The 22,721-nt window shown below is 44.5% G+C and overlaps 1 protein-coding gene across 3 annotated transcripts; it reads right to left on the minus strand.

The window, feature by feature from the left end:
* Nucleotides 1-1,327: 1,327 nt before the first annotated feature.
* On the minus strand, nucleotides 1,328-22,228 carry LOC114032600 (WAP four-disulfide core domain protein 12-like). Of its 3 annotated transcripts, XM_027847953.1 has the most exons (5): nucleotides 22,070-22,228; nucleotides 20,740-20,898; nucleotides 5,276-5,434; nucleotides 4,612-4,746; nucleotides 1,328-2,077 (listed from the first exon to the last, which is right to left on the minus strand). In XM_027847953.1, the coding sequence occupies exons 1-5, from the start codon at nucleotides 22,173-22,175 to the stop codon at nucleotides 2,073-2,075; spliced, it is 564 nt and encodes a 187-aa protein (XP_027703754.1). In that variant the 5' UTR covers nucleotides 22,176-22,228; the 3' UTR covers nucleotides 1,328-2,072. The 3 variants fall into 3 exon arrangements, with proteins under 3 accessions (XP_027703754.1, XP_027703763.1, XP_027703773.1); XM_027847962.1 differs by lacking the exon at nucleotides 4,612-4,746; XM_027847972.1 differs by lacking the exons at nucleotides 20,740-20,898; nucleotides 22,070-22,228 and adding an exon at nucleotides 6,571-6,696.
* Nucleotides 22,229-22,721: the final 493 nt, after the last annotated feature.

Here is a 22,721-nt window from a genome sequence, read left to right on the forward strand (position 1 = left end):
ACCAAATAACCCAAATTTTACAATAAGGTATTGTAAACACCCCCATGAAAGAAAAAGAAAAAATTCAGACTTTTTCTCTGGTATGAAAGGGGGACCAAAAAACTTTATGCAGATTTTCCAAATGTGGGGGCACTGTGCCCCTAACTCCCTTGATGTGGAAAGGATAACTATAATTGTAAAGTGCTTAGCACAGTGCCTGGCACATAGTAAGCAGTATATAAATATTAGCTGTTATTATTATTATCATAGCATTTTTCAAACTTTCAAGCAATATATAAATGCTAGCTATCATCATCACCCTCATTTCAGAGTCTGTGCTAGGGGAGGAAAAAAGAGAAAGCCAATACATGAAATTACTGTTTCTAAAGGAGATTTATTAAATGATATGTTTTACAGTCCACCAAGGCCTCAGAAGGCTAGAGACAAGAGGGTGAGGTGGTAGAATAATCAGTCCCAAGACAACCTTCCAGCTTTCTCTTGCTGTACAAGAGAAATCCCCTATCTGATGGGTGTTGGAGTGCTCCTTGTTTTCAGTGGTTCTGTGATGGTATTTGGTGGGGAGCAAGGCTCCTAGATCAAGATGTATGCTCCTATTACTGCTGCTTCCAGAGCTAAGATTTGGGACAATTGAATACCCAAATTGGTTAAAGGGGATGCCAATCATAGGATGGGGGATTCTCCCATAGACTTAAAGTAAAGAAAAAAGGGGATGCAGAAGATCTTAGCTATGGCCTCAGGTAGTATGAGGCCATTTGTGCCCAGGTGGACCCTTATCCATGAAGTTATACTTGGGGAAATTTCCTTGGCTCGTTTTAGGGGTTAATGCAAAAGAAAGCAAGAAGAAATTAAACTACACACATATGCATATATATGTATGAATATATACATTATGTGTACATGAATATAAGCATAATAATGACATCCACTTCCCAGGGTTGTTATGAAGATCAAGTGAGATAATACAGTTATCTCTTCCACATCACAGCTTTCCCCATCACAGTTTCCATATATCTCAGGTCAGCATAAGAAATTAAATGGGAATTTTGGGGGAGCTTTGTGGAAGTCAAAGACAACACAGAGCCTATGATCACATACTGAGTATGTGTATATACATAAATGTATGTGCATATATATTTTACATGTATATTATAGTAACCAATTAATATAGGTATGAGTCTTTCCAGGGAATTTTGCCTCTGAATTGCCTAACCTTGGCCTTGGATTGTTTTCTTCAATGAGGAGTGAAGAGGGGCAGTTATGTGGTACAGTGGATAGAGCACCAACCCTGGAGTTAAGAGGACCTGAGTTCAAATCTGGCCTTAGACACATAACAATTGTGACCCTGGGAAAGTCACTTAACCCCATTGCCTAGCCAAAAAAACAACAACAACAACAAAAACAATGAGGAGTGAAGGCCTTAGGTTGGAGGTGCTTCTAGCTTTTCCCCTGAGGATTATACATGTGAATGCTAACTCAGATTCTATGAGAAATAGGGATGCAAAGATTCTAACATGGAGAAAAAGGACTCAATTATGAATATTAATTAATATTAATTGGTTGCTATCATATATGTGCATAAATGTGTGGATGCATGCATGTCTCCTCCAGCAAGCAATATCAATTCATTCACATTCACCAGAGGAAGGATGGCAATCACAGGTAGAAAATCCTAGTAAGCAAATATATTTTCATGCCTATCATGAGCAAATGTATAGAAACCACAAACCAGACACCACGTGGTCACAGCGAAGTGGCCCATGTAACACCAGAACAACCGATAGCCCACCCCAACCCCCGCCCCATAGGGCCAGTGTTTCATACTGCACTAAAGCTTGGGGTGCGGGTTACCCCAAAGGTGATTTACTGAGTGTATACTATATGCTAAGCTCTGTACTCAGGCTGAAAGGAATACAGAGAAGAAGATAGGGCCTTTCAATCTCTAGAAGTTATTGGTGACAAGCCCTGGATATGAGAGATACTCCCCCACTTCCTGGAGAGAGTCCTGATGGCAGAGAACATTGTCTTCATGGAGTCTGGGTCTACGGAGTCTGACTTCATCTCAAGGGCAGAAATCAGTCTAAGGAGAGAAAACCAGAGCAGGGCTTTGAGGTTCTAAACTATGACCCCTCTCCCCCACCCCCAATCCGGCCCTGGCTCTCTCAGATGCTAGCCTGTCTGTCCAGGAACAAAGAAGATGGAAGGACAGGACATCCTGAGATCATGAATTGCAACATTAAGTGTACAAGAAAATGGTATCAAACTGTATCTAGTCCTGGGTAAAGAGAAATTCGCTATAGAAGATGTGAGTGTTCTTGCAGGGACCTAGGACCAGCAGATCCTGCCATTAGCTTTAGAGCATGCAAAACCGAATTCACTACTCCTTTCCTTCTTTCAACCAAATGCTACTGCATACTTTAGTTGTCAATCAGTAGTGACAATTTAATCGATTAAAATCATGGTTGACTGGCAGATTCTGATTGACTGTTGTTGTTTGTTCGTTTCAGTTGGATTCAACTCTTTGTGACCCCATTTGGGGTTTTCTTGGAAAAGACACTAGAGTGGTTTGCCATTTTCTTCCCCAGCTCATTTTACAGTTGAGGAAACTGAGGCAACAGCTTGTAAGTGTCTGAGGCCAGATTTGAATTCAGGGAAATGAGTCTTCCTGACTCCAGTCCTGGCACTCTATCCACTGCAGCACCACCTAACTGCCAAATTGATAGTTCAGCCAGTCAACATAGCTTCATCCTGTGTTGGCTGGTTAAATGTCAACAGGCAGCCAGGTGGTACAGTGGATAGAGGGCAAGGCTTGGAATCAGGTAAGACCTGAGTTCAAATCCTGGCTGTGTGACCCTGAGCAAGTCACTTAGCCTCAGTTTTCCCAACCGTAAAATGGGGATAATAATAGGATCAAACAAAATAATATTTGTAAAGCCCTTAGCATAGTACCAGGCGTATAGTGGGTATTTAATGAATACTTATTTCTTTTCTAGATCAGAAGATGAAGGTCCAAGGTAGAAGTCAAACTACTAGGAAAATAAACCCTGCTCAGGAAACATTGGGCACCGGGGAATTCTCAGAAGGCCACTTAGTTTGTTATAAGTTTCAAAGGATTTAGCACTAGAAGGAATCTTCAAAATAATCTAGTCCAACACCCTCCTTTTTAGGAGGAAAAATGAGGCCAGAAACATGAAGTGCTGGGATTTGAACCCAGATCTTCTGGCTCCAGATTCCACGCTCATTCCACAAGCCAACATCTCATCACCTTAGTAGCTGGAAATGAACTGTGGGAAGGATGTGTCTAAACCGAGCATTGGCTTAACAGTGGCTCAGGAGATGGTGGCTTTGCTTGGGAGGAGAGTCCCTGTACCCCCTCCCTCTCTCATCTGCCCACTCATGTAGGATGCAGAGAGAAAGCTCCCGGGTCAGAGAATGAGGGGAAAGGAGATCTGGGCCAAGGGTCCTGCGTGGGTGTGAGGGCCAAGGGTATTGAACAATGGGAACAGCTGGATGCTATTAGTTTGGGGGAGGGGTGGGCTGAAATCACATAGATTCCATATCTTCTGAGGACATGGAGATGTCCCCCTGCATCCCCTTATACCGCTTCAAGGGGGCCTAGCACTTCCTTTACCCCTCACAGTGACTGTGTTACACTGGCCCTGGAGTTTGGGGTGTTTCCCTGGCTTTGATTAAAATGGAGAGGGAGGAAAATTCCTCAGAGGGCATTTCCTACCAGGGCCAGGGGTCTTACCCCAGCTCCCAATCCCTGGAATCAGCTGGAATCTCTGTTCCTTCTTTCTACTCTAGCAGTCTCAGGCCTAGGCCCAAAGGCCTCTAGAACTGTGGTCTTGCCTTCTGTCCTTGGCCTCCCCAGCCTCAATTCTAATGCTTCTGGCCTCTCTTCTTTCCCTCTCTGATGCTGGTCTGTCCTTCTCTACTGCGGTCTCCCCAGCCTCATTCTCTGGGGTCTCTGTGCCCTTTTCCTCCTTGCCCATAACTCTGATCCAGCCAAGGTTTCCTCATTTCAGTCTTTAATATCCTCAGGGCTCACGCATTAAAAGTCTCAGTGGTAATCACAATATTTCTGCTTCGTTGGACACTGCTCAGCACTGTGGCACTGGCTGGTTTCAGCATGAATAGAGCAGAAGGAATCTAGGGAGAGGTAGGCAACTCCCAGCTTTCTTGGATCCTGGAGAAAGTGTAAGCATGGGAACTAGCCTTGTACTTCCATCCATGCTTATGGCCAGGGCACCTGCCTAGAAGTCTAGGCCCTGGCTGAGTGATCTATACGTTTTGTTCCCACATTCCATCCCCAAGTCAAAGTACCTGTCACATCAGGAAGGAGTCCCAGGGCTGGAGCTCTCAGACTGAAAAATCTGTAATGGACAGTCCTATTTCCTAGGATGATTGGTTTGGTGGTTGGAGGTGGAAGGGGCAGAGGGAGATGGTGCAAGAGAGAAAGGGAGAAAGAGACATGGAGAAGAGAGAGATACAGAGAGAAAGAAAGAGAAGAATTGTGCCCTCCCTTTGGGATTCCAGCTCTGAGGTTAGGAAAAAGGGATAAATAAAGGAAAAAGAGGAAAGAAGGGGACTGAGCTTAGGCACCCTCCATACCTGTTACTGGAACTGTGCAGACCTTCCCACACATGCCCTCACAGCACTTCATGTTACCCAGACAGTGCCCATCATCTTCACACTGGTTTGGGGTCAGACACAAGTTCGTCTTAGGTGGACACTGCCCTGCCTTTGCTGGAGTTAACAAAGGTATGACCAAGACAAGTCAGTCTCTAGGATACATCTCTTCAGCTCACTTTCTACTGGATGGGCCACCCACAGGGCATCCCTATCTGGTCCCAGAGTAATCTGATACAATCCAAATTTGGAGCTCCCACCTCCTGCCCTGATGGGCAGGCTGACCCAACAGCATCTCTCTCCAGTGCGAGGAGGCCCGCCATAGCTAACATCTGGAACCTCATCACAACCCACATCTTAAGCCTTCAGTTCCTGGCTTCCTAGGGAGAAATCTCCCTTTCCCCTCCTGCCTCCTGCTCCCAGTAGTCTCAGACCTAGAAGATTCTAGGACTGTGGCTCATTGCCTTGGGGGCTGATCTGTCCTCTCACTATGTCCTCTACCCACAAGGCTGTCCATTCCTTCCTTGGGCATTGCTGTGACTGGTGGGACTCCAGAGAAACCCTGGATGCAGCCACTCCTTCCTGGGAGAGGCCTTCCCAACCTGAGGTGCTTCTAGTACCACCCCCCAGCCCCGAGCTTCCTTACCTTTGTTGTTAGTCTCCTTGGGGTGCACACACTTGAAGCCACAGTGATAATAACAGCATTTCTGATTCTGGGGGCACTGCTCATCTCCCACACACTCACTGGGCTCTCCTCGAATACAGCGGAAGGGATCGTCAGGGCAACTCCCTGCTTTCTTGGTCCCTGGAGAAGAAGACCAAAGGTGTGAGGACCTGGACTAGGCCTGAGCTCCCACCCATGCTTATGGACAAAGCCTGGACTTTCACATTTGGACTTGTCTCCAGAAATCCAGACTTACCTATTTATTAACTCTCTAACCACGGGCAAGTCATTTCCCAACTGTGTATTTCAATTTCCTCCTCTCTGACATGATAGGGATGGACTAGAGTATCTCCATAATCTCTCCCAGCTCTAAATTCTATGATTCTAAAAGCAGAAAGGTCTTGAACGTGAGGTGTGGGGTTGGGGAATGAGGGAAACCTTGGTAATCAACTCTAAGGAAATAGGATCGCAAAATCATGCATTTAGAGCTCCAAGGGACCTCAGAGATCATTTTCCACTCAAGGACCCAAAGCCCAAAGATGGTAAGCACTCCTCCAAGATCACCTAAGTCATGAGCGGCAGAGCTGGGATTCAGACTGAGGTCCTCTGGCTCCAAAACCTGCCCTCTCTTTAATAGCGCAGGAGGGGAAAGGTAAGTCTTTCAGCAGATGGCAGCCAAAGGGAGAGACATTGGTAGGCAAAGGGTGACTGAGAATGGGGGGTGGTGGGATAATAGCTCTCAATTTCTATAGCACTTTCAACTTAATAAATGGCTTTGCCCACAATAATCCTGTGAGATAAAAGCATTAGCATCCCATTTTGTAGATGGGGAAACCGAGACTCAGGGAGGTTAAGAGCCTTACTGAAGTAAGGAATGGATTCAGGCTTCCCAACTCAAAGAACAAATAACCTTGCATTGTGTCATGCTGCCTCCCAGAGAAAAAGACAGAAAGAGGCAATGGCAAGAAAACCAGGGATAGGTAAAGAATCAGATAATGAGAATGAGATAGAGAGTGATGGTGACAGGGATAGAATGATGAAGAGAATGAACAGGAGAGCAAGAGAGATAGGAAGGAAGGAAGGAAGAGCCAAACAGAAGCTGAAAGTAAGACTGAGAAAAAGGTTGAGAGACAGAGACAGACAGTGAGATTCAGACAGAGAGACCCACAGAGCATGTGGATGAAGCTGAAACCCTGGACAATAAAAAACTTAATGAACAATTTGGAAGGGTATAGGGAATCCCCTGTTCTCCATCCTGATGACTCCCCTGACCTCACCTTTTTTAGCAGGTTTAAGGGTCCCAGATGATGCCAGCATCACAAGGGCAAGGGAGGCCACAAGGAAAAAGAGGCTCCTGGACTTCATGGTGAGCTGAGACAGAAAACACTGGGGCAGAATGTGCAGGGGGCTGGCATTTATATCTACACAAACAGGTGAAGTTTCAGTGTTGGGTTTTTCCAGGTGGAGTTTCACAAGCAGGAAGTTCGGACTTAAATTGAACAATCTTAGAATTCCATTTCCCTGAGAGCCATTTCCCTGTTCCCAGGAGCCTCTGAGGCCCCAGGTATCAGGCCTCACATTTTGGAAGAAGATGAGAGAACAAGGGAGGAGCAGGATGATACACTGCCTGCTAAGCGCAATAGTCATAATATTAGCTCACATGTCTAAATTGCATTGCTATTAGAAATGTCTTTACTAGATTGGAAAAAAAGAGCAAAGGGAACAAATTGTGAAACCTTGGGCAAGTGACTTCCTCTTCCCTAGCCTCTCTAGAGTTTTCTCACTTGTAAAAATAAGTAAGGTGTTGGCTAGGGGTGTGGGTGGTGTGTGGGGCGGGGAAGACAGTGACCTAAATAATTTTCAAGATCCCCTCATGTCAAATGTGAGAGCGTTTTCAAAGTGAGAACTCTCTAGCAGGTTGCTTTCAGATGAGGTCTTCAAGCTTCTAGCTGGATGACCACTTGTTGGGACTGCTGCAGAGACTTTTTCTTTTTAGTTATTGATTGTACCCAATGGCAGCAGAGGGAAATCCTTTCTGGGAGGGCAAATCCCTGTACACTCTACTAATCCTCAAGAACTGTCCTTGAAACAAGCCTAGGTCTGTGGTTTCTGGAAAGGGCAGGAGCACAGGGGTCCCTGAATGGTGGTGGAGTGCAAGGGGTGCTGGAGCTGGATGCACCCTGGGTGATGCCAAAGCAATGTCCAGGACTATGCCTGAGTTGATGCCTGGGCCAATTCCCAGGGCTAAGTTTCTGGTGGTGCCTGGGGGCAGTCTCCAGGATTATGCCATAGTTGGTGACTGGGGCAATGACCACAGCTAGATTCCAGGTGTTGCCTGGAAGTGATGCCCAGGATGATGCCTGGGATGATGCCCAGGGCCGTTCCTGAGTTGGTGCCTGGTGGCACCAAGGGAACTACCCAGGGTGATGCCAGAGGTCTTGCCCTGGATGATGCTATGGGCAATGTCCTGGTCAGTGCCTGGATAATGCTGGGGGCTATGCCCAGGACAATGCCTGGGGAGATGGGTAGTGGGGGCTGAGGAATACTTGAGCTGGTCTCTAGGTCTATGGGGGACAGTGCCCTGTGTTGGGTGTTGGGGCGCTGCTTGTTCTGTGTCTCCTGGATAGGGTGGGTCTCTGTGAGGATTATAGGACAGATGCCATAGAACATTTGAAAGGAGCTACTAAAAATTAGGGGATGGCAGTGGATGAGATAAAATATATGAGCAAACAGTTCTCAAAAGAACTGAAAATTATTAACAACCACAGATTGCTGCTGCAAATCACTGATGATCAGAGTGCAGATCACAAGAAACTGGTGTTTTACCTCACATTCCAAACATTGGCAAAGATGATATAAGACAGGAATAATCAATGCTGTAAGGAATATGGAAGGACAAGCACATGGATGCACTTGTTGGTGGAGCTGTGAATTGGTCCAATAATTCTGGAAAGCAATTTGGAATTATGCTGAGAAATTACCTTTGACCTATAAATTCCACTTCCAGGCATATACCCCCAGGAAGTCAAAGAGAAAAATAAAGACACGATACATAACAAAGTATCTTTGAAGCCCTTTTTTGCAGCAGCAAAGAACCAGAAACAGTAGATGTACACTGAGGGGGAAATGGTGAAACAAATTGTGGTAGAAGAATATCATCTACTATTACTGTTCCATATGAAATAATGAATCCATAGAGTACAGGAAGGCATGGCAAGACCTGTGAGAAATAATAGAGAATCAAGTAAGCAGAACACAGACACACCAACTAAACAGCGTAAATGTGAAGATGATGAAAAGAATTGAAACTGAGTGCAGTGAAATGATCCAGGTTGACTCAGGAGAGGGCATGGGAGAATGCATTTCTTTCCCTTCTTTCTTTGGGGCAAATGAGGGAGGAAGACAAATGTGGAACACTTCATGTCTTGCTTGACTTGATTGATGTCTTGATTAGTTTTACTGAATAGCTTTTTTCTTTCTTATCTTTTTAATTATTTGTTATTAGGGATGGCTCTCTGGTGGGACAGGGGAGAGCTATATTGAGAGATGACGATAATGTAAAAACAAAAGCTATCAATAAAAATTAATTTTTAGGAACTGGAACTGAAACCCTAGAGGGATGAGACCTGAGTGGAAACAGTGCTAGCACAATAACATAATGGGAGCTTTCCTTTAGGGCTTTTGTACATTATATAGGCATCATTCAGGTAGTCTATCTTTCTGGCCATTAGTGATGATGGCTCATCATGGTCCTACTCTTCTACCATCTTTGCCCCACCCAAAACATGGATTCCACCTGCCCCCCGCCATGAGTGAGCCTTAGCCTTGTCTGGCCAGGACCCAAACCTCCACACCCCTTCTAGCCCACATTCCCCATTTTAAAGAACCTATTAATGTGTTTTGTTCCCTTATTAACACATGATCTGCTTGAGAACAGGGACTGTCTTGTTTGCTATCTAGTACTTAGCGCAGGTATCAGCATACAGCAAGTGCTTAATAAATGCTTTGTCCATCTATCTATCTCATCTCTGATAAGGGCAGCTAGATAATGCAATGGATTGGGACTTGGAGTCAAGAAGACCTGAGTTCAAATCTGGATCGAAATACTTATTAGCTGTAATGACCCTGGGCAAGTCACTTAACCTCTATTTGTCTCAGTTTCCTTAATTGTAAAATGGGGATAATAACAGCACCTACCTCCTAGGGTTGGAAGGATCTATTGAGATAATGTGTTAAGCACTTAGTACAGTCCCCGGCACATAGTAGGTGTTTAATATATGCTTATTCCCCCTGACCTGAGACAGTTTTTTTTTTTCAACATTTCTTCCTGCGCCTAAAATTGAGCTGGGTAGTGGGATGAATACTCTGACAATGGAAGATCCGGTTCTAATCGTGTCTCTCTGTGTGACTTCGAGCATATCAGTTATCCCTTTCACTCTTCAATTGCCATATTGGTCAAATGGAAATAATAATACCTCTTCTGATATGATAGCTCTGAAAGTTTTTTTGAAATTGCCAGTGAGATTGCCTTGCTCCCTGAGATGGCCAAAAGGGTGACTGGGGTGACTCTTGGCTTCAAAATAGACTGAACTCATGGGCTTGCACAGTTCTATGTGGTAAAACTCTATAAAATAAGACTACAAATGGGTGGACTTTTTTATGTCAAACTTCTTTATTGTTTCAGTATTTCGAAGTTTTATATCTAGGATTGTCTAAGTAAACAATCAGATCATATATAAGTGGCAATAATTTTGTTTCTTTCTTATGCTTATTACTTTAATTTTTTTTCCTTGGCATTGCTACAGGCCCTGTTTCTAGATCTATATTAAATTTTAGTGCTAACAATGAACATCCTGGCTTTCCTATAAGACTTCTAGAGTTTTTCCATTACCATAATGCTAGTTCTTGGTTGTCAATGGATACTGCTTACCATTATACAGTGGTCCATTTATTCTTATGCATTCTTGCATTTTTAAAATAATATATAATATTTTATTTCTGCCGACGGGTGGACTTTTAAGTAAGATTGATTTAAGCTCAAGTGAGCTACACTCTATATACTTACTCTGGGAACCTGTAATAGCACATCTGTATTTAGAGTGTGCCTTGATTAATCCTCTAGCCTGTATTTGATCAAATTTTATTGCTGCTGAACTAAAGATTTGGCCTGGGATGCTATTGCAACAAATGGCTGGTGACTAAAGAAGAGGAAGGCCAGACCTCAAAGAGAGAAACTCCAAGAGGAGCAGTGCATTGAAATAGAATGTTTACTGAACTTCCCAGAAATTCTGGGCTTGATTTGAGGTTCTAACCCTTACTGGCTTTGGGGACAATGGACAAGTCATTTTTCCTCTTTGATTCTTATTTTCCTCTTCTGTGAAGTGAAGGAATTGGACAAAAGGATCTCTAAAGTCCTTTATAATCCTCCTCTTACATTCTATGTTTGAAGGTCCCTTGTCACTGATTCTGAGTTCTGAGGTGATGGAGAAAAACATTGAAAAAGGCTGGAAGTTTTTTGTATTTTGTCACATCTATTCCCACCACTCTCCTCCCACACACACACATCCCACAACCCACAAGGAAAAGGCCAGCTCCTTAGCCATTCTGGAAGGAGAAAAAATGTCTGAGAAGGTGAACCCATGCAGCCATCATCCCCATGTCTCGCTAAAACTTCCACTCATGCAAGACATGTCCCAGACTCCCTGTGTCCAGGATAATGCTGTCAATAACCCACTTCACACCAGCAGGTGTAGCTGTGGGGCAAAGTTTATTTGAACACTTCAAAAAAAAAATTTTAATTCTTTCTTTCCAAAAGAAAAGGGGAGGAGTCGATTCCTAGAGTCATTGAATGTGTGAATTGGAAGAGACTTCCAGACCATGCTTTTCTCCTTCCCATGATACGGCCTTCATTTTGGTCCTGTGCCTCTAACCCTGCCCCTTGTTCAGAGTCAAGAGATTTGCCAGAGACAGCTAAGGTCTAAGACGGCCGGCTCCTTGGGTGAATTTTTCCCACTTGGGCCATCTCTTTGCTATTTTAGAAGCTCATAAAAGGGCCACTATGTTAATAATAAAGTCATCACCATTTCACACTTGTAACTTGTGGAGCTTCCAACTATTTTTATAGCGATTTCAATCTCAAACCTACTTAAATTTTGTGCATTTCCACCTAATCATTCACTTTCATCCCACAGCTGCTTTCCCCCAGTGCAGAATGAATATACAGACATGCATCACATAGAATTTAGGGTAGATCATAGTTTTTTAGGTCAAGGGAAAATGACTTTGGATACCAATTCAATCAGAAGTTACAAACAGACTTAAAAAACCAGATCTGTTGAAGAATGGGGAAAAGTTGACCTTTTGTAATCACTCAAAAGCTCATACACAGAGACATTAATCTCTAGTCTTGAAATCAATATTGCAAAGATTTGTGGAGGCTTCTTTCCTGCATGAGGAGCCATCATACGTGCTGCTTTGGCTACTACCATCCATTCCCCCCTTTCTTCCTGCCACCATCTGATTTCTTCTCTCTCCTCCTATATACTGGCACAATTAGTTCCTCCTTTAGAGGAACTCTGATTCTGATGAAAAAATCTCTTCTAAGGAAGAGAATGAAACTTTGTTTGAGCTATAACTCCCAATATTCCCCATTAGTTTCAGAACTTTTCCACTGCCCACAGAGGAAGCAGTCCAAATACATTCATATTCCCTGTTACACTCTGATAACCCAACCAATGTATAAAAAGATACCTAAAGACTCCAACCTAAAATGCAGGATACATACAGTCTCTAGTTTATCAACCATCTACACACAGGCAGCTGATATATCAACCAAAGGTGCCCCGTGCTTCAACCAATAAGACATAAACTGAACATTAATTGGAATTCATTTCTTTATAATACAAAAAGGGGGTCATCAAGGCAGAGGCATTCTCAAATGAGGTCCCTCTGAAGTCACCAGACTGTGATAAAGTCTTCATTTATCAGGCTGTTCCTCCACTGAGAAAGCATGAATGGTGAGGATAATTCCACAACAACCCAGGGAAAATACCAATCATCTGGAAAGGTTGGCTCCTTCCTCATTCCCCCCCCTCAGGAAGAGGGAGTTCCTGAACCCTTACAGCTCCCTATCTGTCACAAATGAGGAAACTGAGGCCCAAAGAAAGCCTCTGATTTGCCCTAGGTCACCTGGCCAGGAAATGTCAGAGTTAGCCCCAGGACTCCACTTGAATCTTGTATCCCAGAGGAATGATTCCTTTGCAGCATCCTGCTGGGACTGAGTCCACCAGTATCTCTGTTCCTCCTAGGTTGCTCAAAAGGCCCAGCCACAAGAATTCCCTAGGAGGTTAGGTGCCTGTTGTTCCTAATGCAAAAGAAAAAACTACTGGGCAGAGACAATGAATTAACATCATCTCTTGCCTTATTGGGACTGAGTGCCAGCTTGGCATAGCCTCTGCATTTTGAGACCCTCGAACCCTGGAGACTTTGCTTTCAAGAGAGGGTTATATAAAAAGATGAAGAAAAAAGAGGGCTCACTCCCCAAGATAGTCCTGGGATTGAGGGAGGAGCAGAGAAAGAAGAGGCAAGATTATGAAAACAACATAGTAAAGGAGGAAGAACTCTAGATCAAGAGTCAAGAGACCTGGGTTCAAGTTTTACCTCTCTCCCTCATTAGTTGTGTGACCTTAGGTAAATTACATTAATTCTTTGAGCATCAATCTCCTCTATATAAGGTGAGTGTTGGTTTAGAATGCTCCAGCTCTATCTATGAAGCAATTTCCCACCCTCTACCCCTCAACTTAGTTGGCATACTCACAGAAGGTAAGGGGCAGATAACAGGGGTAACAAGGTATTACTATGTGAAGGAAATGCAAAAGCATATCTATACCTTGTTATCCTTTTAGAAAGTATGACTAAGTGATCTGATTGAATTAGAAGGGGAACTTGGCATTGGCCAACTGAAGACTGGCCAAGTCCCTGGAGGTTTTTTAAAAAACAAAATCTGCTTGGCTAACATGACAAAAGAGGAAAATGATAAACATTGAAGAAGATGTGGGAATGGAACACTAATGCATTGTTGATGGAGTTGTGAACTGATCCAACCATTCTGGAGAACAATTTTGAACTGTGCCCAAAGGGCTATAAAACTATGCATACCTTTTGATCCAGCAATACCATTACTAGGTCTTTATCCCAAAGAGATCATAAAAAAGGGAAAAGGACCCACATGTACAAAAATATTTATAGCAGCTCTTTTTGTGGTAGCAAAGAATTGGAAACTGAGGAGATATCCATCAATTGGTGAACGGCTAAACAAGTTGTGGTATATGAATGTAATGGAAAATTATTGTTCCATAAGAAATAATGAGCAGGAAGACTTCAGAAAAACCTGGAAAGACTTGCATGAACTGATGCTGAGTAAAGTTTGCAGGCCCAGAACACTGTACACAGTAACAGTAACATTGGGTGATGACTGACTTTGTTAGACTTAGCTCTTCTGAGCAATGCGATGATCTAAGACAATTCCAAAAGACCGACGATGGAAATTGCTATCCACATCCAAAGAAAGAACTACAGAGTCTGAATGCAGATTGAAGCATACTGTTTTCTCTTTTTTATTTTTTGTTTTTTTTTCTTTCCCATGGTTTTTCCCTTTTTGTTTTGATTCTTCTTTCACAATATGACTAATGTGGAAGAAAAATCAGCCAAGCCCTGAAGTCAATTGCAGATAGCTGAGCAGTTTGAAGCAGGATGCTTCTGTATGGAATGACTTTAGAAGATTCCAGAACCTTTACCAGACAGAATCACTGGGTGTAACAGATTTTCCCTCCTCCCCATTCCACAAGCCACAATCTTTTTTTGGAGCTGCTCACCCAGTAGGAGACACTGTATCCAGCAGGGAGCAGAGCCAGACAAGAGAGGCAGCATTCTAGGAAGAAAGCTTCAAAGAGCATGACCCTTGGCTGCAGAGAAGAGAGCCAACCAAGGACTCAAGGGAGAATTAAACCTGGCAATTGGCGGTTGACCTTCATAGAGAAGCCTGCCTGGGAAACTCATGCGAGTGACCAATCCAGAAGAGACTTTGTGCCCAGCAAGGAGCAGAGTAAGAGCATGAGAAGATGAAGGGCTTCAAACCCTACAGTACTAGAGGCATGGGTTGCCTTGGCCATATGTGTTTCTTAGATGTATGCCTCACTATCTAAGTGTGTGCCTCCTTTTCTCATGGATGCTGTGTATACTTGTGGAGGTAAAGGGTGGGGTGGGGCTGGGGAGTGCACCCTGGGTATGTGGATGGAGAGATGTTTTACAGCTACTGTCTTTGTTTTGAACTACTTGGGTCTTCTTGGTGTTCACTCATTTCTGAGTTGTGTCCAACTCTTCTTGATCTCATTTGGGGTTTTCTTGGCAAAGATACTGGAGTGGTTTTCCATTTCCTTCTCCAGCTCATTTTATAGCTGAGGAAACTGAGGCAAACAGGGTTAAGTGACTTGCCCAGGGTCACATAGCTAGTAAGATTTGAACTCAGAAAGATGAATCTTCCTGACTTCAAGCCCTGGACGCTATCCACTGCACCACCTAGCTGCCCACATTGGGTCTACTGGCTGATTATTAAAGGTAAGCTCACTAGTGGGGATTGCTAAACTATAGTCTGGGGAGTGTAGACCCACAGAATTCCCCTTTAAAACCTAGGAGAGTAGTTCCCTCTTTAGGAATCCAAGCCGTGAATCTCTGATCGCTGAGTTGAGGAGTAGATATGGGGTGGGGGACTGGGTGGGGCTACACATAAAATAGGGCAAATATTTGCAGTAACTGTCTTACAATATTGTTATGAGGTAAGTGCTTTGTAAGCCTTAAAGTCCTAGGAAAAAATGGGAATTATTCTTGTTCGGTTATTGGCAGTAGCTGCTAAGAATTTCTTGAACTAGTCTGTCCTGATTCCTGTGAGAGTATCGTGATGTTGAGAGAGAGAGAGAGAGAGAGAGAGAGAGAGAGAGAGAGAGAGAGAGAGAGAGAGAAGAAAGAAGAGAGAAGAGAAAAGAGAGAGAGAGAGAGAGAGAGAGCGAAGAGAGAAGAGAGAAGAGAACTAGGATCAAGCCAATGCTTTTAGAAAAAGGCGTAGGGGAAAGATGGGAGACATCACTGTTGGGTTAAGCTGGTGTCCTTCTCTGGGTCATCCATGCCTTGACAAGCTTCCCCATCAACTCAGTGACTTGGGAAGGCTTCAGTTGCTATTTAAAAACAAGAACAAAACAAAACAAAACAAAAAATAACACCCCCCCCAAAAAATCCACCTTAAAACTCATATACACATGGCTCATTCTATTACAATCCCTATCTCTAGGACCAAGGCAGGGAAGACCCCCTTTACCTTCCCTCCTCCATCTACCTTTTACCTTCATGTTAACTGGGTAGTAATGGTGGTTTTTCTATGTATGTTTAGGGATTTGAGGGGTGGGAAGGACACTGTGATTTGCCCTAACTGACCTCCCTAGAGATGGTCCCAGACCCCACAGTCCACTTAGAACAACCCCACCTCCAAGCTTTTGCCATCCTAAATTCTTAACCAAATCATATCCATCTCTTCTTCTAAAACCTGTTTCCAAGCTAACCCCTTCCTGGAAGCCTTAGAACATATAACTTTAGAGTTGGGAGGAACTTCAGAGATCATTACATGTTCATTTTGCAGTGAAGGAAGCTAAGTCTCCTAGAGTGGAGGGTCTTGCCCAAGCTTAAACAGGTTAATGACAGATCTGAGACTAGAATTCAGGTCTTTAGACATCTAGGCTGGGGCTCCTTCCACCACTACCATGCTATAGCCTGCCTACCCACCTATCCACCTCAGACCACTTTGTGAGCCCTCCTCTGACTGCAAGACTTGACAGGGGTGGTCCATACTCAGACTAAACGATACTCCTTTTCATCTGCTTGGAGTTTCCTTCGTTAGTAAACCATGCATTCTATGAAGCAGAGGAGCAACTCTGGCTCAGCTGCTGTTAAGACCTGAAGTTTCTTTCTGGAATGGTAATGAGGTGTGGTGTTGGGCCTTATTCCTCCCGGGCAGTCCATAGACCAATGACTCAATTGCCTTCCTGCCCCAGGCTTCTATCTCCCTATGACTATGCTAACCTAGCAAGGTCTTCTCTAATTTCCCAACCTCACTCCGACTCCCCAAATTGCTTCGGTTCTAGGTGAAATGATTCCTAGGTAGAACTCTGCTGCCTAATCAGCTAATAATCACCTCTAACCACCCCAAGGATGTGACTGAAGAAGTGAAAAATAGAGTGAGAAGGAGCTGCTTCCACTCTAGTAATCCTCCATGCCCAAGGAAGAAGTCAGAGGCTGAATCCTTGGACACCACCCTGACTCAGCCAGCTGGGCATAGGCTGGTCTCTGGATGACTTCTCCTTTCCCCACTCTTTCAGAGAGAAGTCCACGAACCTCAGAAATCATACATGCTAGGAGACTCTGGTTCATACATAGATCCCAGTCAAGCTGAGTATTTATTATGCATGTACAATGTGCCAGGGATTCTGCGAGGCCGGAGAAACAAAGATTGAAGGAAACAATGGTTGACATCAAAGAACTTGCATTCTGCTGAACGTAAAACAGTTGGGCCTCTCCTCATGGGGCCCAATGTTTTATTTTGCACTAAGGGTTATGGTAAGGGTTACAACAACAGGGGTTCAGTCAGTCCCTTCTACATATGAAGCCCCATCTCAAGCTGGGCTCTAAGTACAACAGATGTAATCAGGTCTTCACCCAAACATCTTGCTTGCGGTAACACAAAGAAGAAGAAGAAGACAAGGCCCTCCACCATCCAGGAATTGTTGTTGATTGTTCTGACCTATGAGAAGTGCTCTCCCACAGATAGCCCTACTTCTCAGAGTTGTAGGGCCAGACAGTGAGAGTGCTGCCATTTCAGAGTCCAAATATATGAGTCCAACCACCTCAGCTTAGAAAGGGAATCAATCTAAGGAGAAAAATCCAGATCAGAGACTCATAGTTCCAAACTGCTTCTCTCCCCCTGCGCCCAAGGCCCAGTTCTGATCACCTGGATTCTTAGCCTGTCTACACAAAGGAGAAGGGGAATAGAGGGACAGGTTGTTCTGAAACTAGGAATCCTAACAGTTAAGGACATAGGGGAAAGGTATCAAATTGTACCTAGATCCGGTAAGGAGAGCTTAATTATAAAAGAAGTATTACTTCTTTCAGGAACTTTGGACCAGTAGGTTCTAAAAATAGTGATGAAGCTCATTAAATTCTAATTGAAGAAATCACATACACACACACATATACACACTCCCCTCCCCCCCCATTTATCAATCTAGGTCAATGGATGATTTAGCTGGGGATTTAAACCCAGCTCTTCTGGGTTTCTTCTCCAAATTAAGTGCTCTTTCCACTATACTACATTGCCTCCTGGACACCATGAAATTAACTGGGAAGAGAATGTTCCCCAAAGGTCTAGAGTGCCCATAACACCCGAGTTGATCTTAGATGGGCTTGGGACAAAGGCCCTGGCATTGGGTCACTCATGTAGTGATCAAGAGAGCTCCTTGCCATCAGGAGAGACCCCTACTGGGGAGAAAGGGAGTAGGTAGGCAGGATGATGGATATGGGACACAGAGAGCACATAAATGCTGGGAATTTGGAGGGGGTGCTGAGGTCACATGGATGCCATACCTTCCGGGGCCATGCAGACTCTCCCACACATTCTCTTACGGCACTTCAGGGGGTCTTTGCACTGCCCATCTTTCTCACAGGTGCTTGGGGGCTGTTCATGTGGCACCTCCCATTTGGACACTTTCCTGTCTTTGATGAAGCTGGAGAGAGAAAGCTGGACGAGTTAAAAGAGGCTTCCCCAGAGGCAGGGGCATGCTGGTAAATGTTTAACAACAGGCTTGGGGGTAAGGGTATACTAGACATGCTTTTAAGTATAATCTGCATTATTAACATTTTCTTTATCACTTTCTTAAGTTTGGATAAATCAACAAAACTAATTCAAACCCTAGTTTATAGCATTGCTTATTTCTGAGGCTCAGTGGATAGAACACTAGGCCTGGAGTCAGGAAGTCCTGAGTTCAAATCTGGCCTCAGTTACTAGCAGTGTGACTCTGGGTGAATAATCTAACCCTATTTACCTCAGTTTCCTCATCTGTAAAATGAGCTGGAGAAGGAAATGGCAAATCACGCCAGTGTCTTTGCCAAGAAAACCCAAAATGGGATCATAAAGACTCAGACATGGCTGAAAACAACTGAACAACAACAACAGCACTCATAACGAAAATTTACAATCCAGTCTCTCATGCTGACTCTAGCACTGTCCCTCTCTGGGTCCAGGGGACTTGTCCCAGTTCCCAACCTGTTGAGGTGGAATCCTTGGCCTCCCTCTCTATCCCAAACAGAATTGAGTACTAGAGTACCTTTCCTAAAGGTATGAGGTCTGATCATGTGACTCCCCCACCCCCTCAGTAAAGCCCAATGGCTCCCAATTGCCCCTAAAATGATATATAAGCACCTCTGCTTGAACATTTAAATGCTTTCCACAACCTGGCCCTTTCCTACATTTTCAGGCTTATTCTTTACTCCTCTCCTTCTGCTCTGGGGTCTAGCCGTGTCAGCCTTCTCCTTGGTCCGTGTGTATAACACTGCACAAGACACAACACAAATCTCCCATCTCCAAGCCTTTGCGCCTTCTCCTCACCCTCACCTTTTGGAATCGCTGGTTTCCAATAAGACTCAACTCAAGTGGCACCTTCTACATGAAGCCTTTCCTGACCACCTCTGCTGCTAGTGTAGCTTTCCCCAAACTACCTTGCATCCATTTTAGATATACTCTGCACATACTTTTAAGTGTAATTGTTGTCTTTCCCATCAGAATATGAGTTTTTTGAGGTCAGGCTCAGTTCTACCTTCCTCCCTGTTCTCTCCAGTGCTTAGTATAAAGCCTGACACATAGTAAAAAATAACCCATTGATTGATTGGTTGGTTGACTATGGTTCATGCCCTTGAGTCTGGTCTGTCTTTGCCTCCTTGGCCTCCCCAGTCCCAGATGCCTTCCCAACCTCACCCTCCAGTACTCCTGACCTCTCTTCTCCCTAGCCCTAAAGCTGATCTGTCCTTCTCTCCTACTTCATCTCCTCAGTCCCAGAGGCCTTCCCTACCTTGTCCTCTCTGGGACTAGTCAGCGGCTCTTCTTTTCAGTCTTTAATCTCTTCAGGGCTCACACACCTGAATCCACAGTAATAATATTTCTGCCTCTTTGGGCACTGCCCAGCACTGTGGGTGGCACTGATTGGTTTCAGCAAGAAGACAACAGAAAGGAGGTGTGGGGTAGGTCTCTGCTTTGTTGGCTCTTGGAGAAAGAGGTCAAAAGGGTGAAGATGTAGATGAAGCCTGAGTTCCTATGGAGAAGGAGCCTGAACTCCTAAGGCAGATGAAAGAGCTCTCACACAGGGACCTGTCACCAAGAATCCAAACATCTCTCTAATTACCATCGTGCCTTTGGGTAAGTTACCTCTCCATCCTGTTTCTCCTATTGCAACGGGGTTGGACTAGATGTTCTCTAAGATTCAAGCCAGCTCTAAATCCTATGATCTTCAGGTTAGGGGAAGGTACCAGGAAGGAAGAGGCCCTGGTAGAAGAGGGGCTGAGTGCAGCTTGACCTCAAACAGGGAAGAGTCATTATGCAGGAGGATGGGCTAGTCCTTCCAGGCAGGAACACTAATTGGCTAGAAGGAGAGACAACAGATGGACAATGAGGCATTCACTCAGTGAATAAGTATGAGACAAAGACAAAGGAGAGAGAGAGAGAGAGAGAGAGAGAGAGAGAGAGAGAGAAACTAGCTCTGTCTTTGCTGCAACCAGTAAGGGCAGAACATGGGCAATTCATCAGGATGACCCCAGGGCTCTTCCCTAACAGCCTAGGTCATAGTTTGGTAAGGTTGAGCAGTCTCTAGGGCACTTCCTTCCAAATCCAGGTTCCACCTGAGGTGCCAAATTTCCATCCTGCTTGGTGGGCTGACCAGAGAATATCCATCTCTGGGCCCCGAGAATTAACCCCCAGAGCTCCCACCTCCTGCCCTTTTATCTAACATCAATTCTCTCTGGTCTCAGGCAACCTGACATAGCTAACATCTGGAGCCCAACACAGTACACATCTAGAGTACATCACCATCCCCCCCCTTCCTAGAAGGAAATCTAATATCCTGCTTCTGACCCCAGTAGCCTCTGAGACTGAAGCTCTTCTCTTTAGTGGCTGGTCTCTCCTTCCTATTTTTCAGTCTGTACCCACAAGCCTGTCCATTCACTCCCTGGATGCTGCTCCAATGAGGGCTCCATGAGAAGCCCTGACTATAGCCATCCCTACCTGGGAGAGGCCTCCTTAGCCCCCAGGTACTTGCAGCTTCCCTCCCCTCCCTGCCCCAGCACCAGAGCCTCCTCACCTGGGTCCTTTGTTCCGCTGGGCTCCACACACTTGAAACCACAATGATAATAACAGCATTTCTGCCCTCGAGGGCACTGCTTATCATAGTTGCACTGTGGAGGATCTGCCTTAAAACAGCGAACATTGTCTAGGGGGCAGCTCCCTGCCCTCACTTTACCTGGAGAAGGAAGTCAAAGGTTGGACTATGGGGCCTAGGCCTGAGCTCCCATCTTTGTCCACAGACACAGAAGCCAGACTCTTAGGAGAGGAGGGATATTCCACTCTTACATAGGTGGAATATCTCCTAGAATCCAGACTCACCCATTTACTGTCTCTGTGGCCAGTACCTTCTCCACTTTGGCCTTCTCTTTCCTTTTCTATAAAATGAGAAATTTGAACTAAATGCTCTCCAAGATTCCTCTCATCTCTAAATTTTATAATCTTTTGAGCTGCGGGAAGGCTCTGGGACATGAATTGGGAAGGCAGTGTGGATACAGGTTAGGAGGGGAGGTTCTGTGAGCAAGAGACAGCTCACCTAACCCTGAGCAGGGAGGAGTCACTATTTTAATAATACAGGAAGGAAAGTCAGGATTTCCAAAGAGCCACAAAAGGGAAAGATGCAAAGAAGCATCACAGAAGACAGAAAAAAAGGGGTGATATGATAGCTCCCAATCCTGTGGAACCATAAAGTTTATAAAGGGCTTTTCCCACAACTACCCTGTTAGGTAGTCCCTAAAAAGCATTGTTATCCCATTTTGTAGATGACACACTGAGACTCAGAGAAGTTAGGTAACTTATATAAATAGGTAAGAGAACAAGAATTTGAACTCGGATCTCTTAATTCAAAGAACAAATCCCAGAAAAAGGCAGAACCAGAATGACAATGGCAAAAAAAAAATCTCAGGGACAGAGAAAGAGTCATCAACAAAGGATGAAATAAGAGGATGAGAAGAGAGAGAAAGAATGATGGAAAGAGAGAATGAACTAGGGAGTAAGAAAAAGAGAAAGAAACAGAAAGAGATGGAGGAAAAAACTGAGAGAATATGATTGAGACAAAGGATGAGGAAGAGACAGAGTGTCAGAATGAGACTCAGACAGACATACAGAATACAACAATGAAGCTTTTGGATCCTGGACCCTTAGAAACTTCTCAAACAGCATCTCTGCTTAGGAATTGGGGGATGTGGGTAAGAAGACTGTGATGGGGTGGAAGGGAATGTTGGAATTTTCTGTCTTTGTCCACAGCATCCAGAGGGCCAAAGCTCCCTACCCTGGGAAGCTCAGTCTTATGGAGGCAGAGGGAGTCCTTAATCTTCCAACCTGCAGACTAGCCCTGGCCCTGATCTCACCTATTTTGGCAGCATTCGGGCTCCCGGAAGATGTCAGGAACATAAGGGCAAGGAATGCCAGGAAGAAGAAGGGGCTCCCGGACTTCATGATGAGGGCTGGGGCCATTGAGGTGACTGATGGAACGACCTGGCATTTATAGCTAATCCAATAGGTGCAGTCCCAGGAGAATTGCCTCAGTAATTATATTAATTCTTTTGGGGTGGGGTTGCACAAACAAAGCGCTGACCTGAATTATATTTTGCTGACTTTCAAAAATGCTGATAACCACTTTCCTTTTCCCTGGAGGTGACCTTGAGGTCCCAAAGAGAAGGGATGGGCCTAGTGGGGAAGGGATGTGTAAGAGAAAAGGGTTATCCATCAAGTTCAATAATGTGAATGCAAAATATTCATATTTCTAGAGTGCTTTATAGTTCAAGGCACTTTATTAAAGCACACTTTTGAGTCTGAAGTCAGAGAATCTGGGTTTGAACTATGTGACCCTGATTAAACTTCCTCTCTCTGGGCCTCAGTCGCCTAATCTGTAAAAGTCACTTTCAGCTCTAAAATAATGATTCTTTGATTTCTAAAGTTCCTCCCAGTTGTCCATCCATGATCCTATGATCTCTGATTCCTCCCAAACCTAAATTCTGTGCTCCTATGGTAAACTAGAAG

The sequence above is a fragment of the Vombatus ursinus genome, unplaced genomic scaffold (assembly GCF_900497805.2).
Source record: "Vombatus ursinus unplaced genomic scaffold, bare-nosed wombat genome assembly UNPS02000580.1, whole genome shotgun sequence".
Classification (NCBI taxonomy): Eukaryota; Metazoa; Chordata; class Mammalia; order Diprotodontia; family Vombatidae; genus Vombatus; species Vombatus ursinus.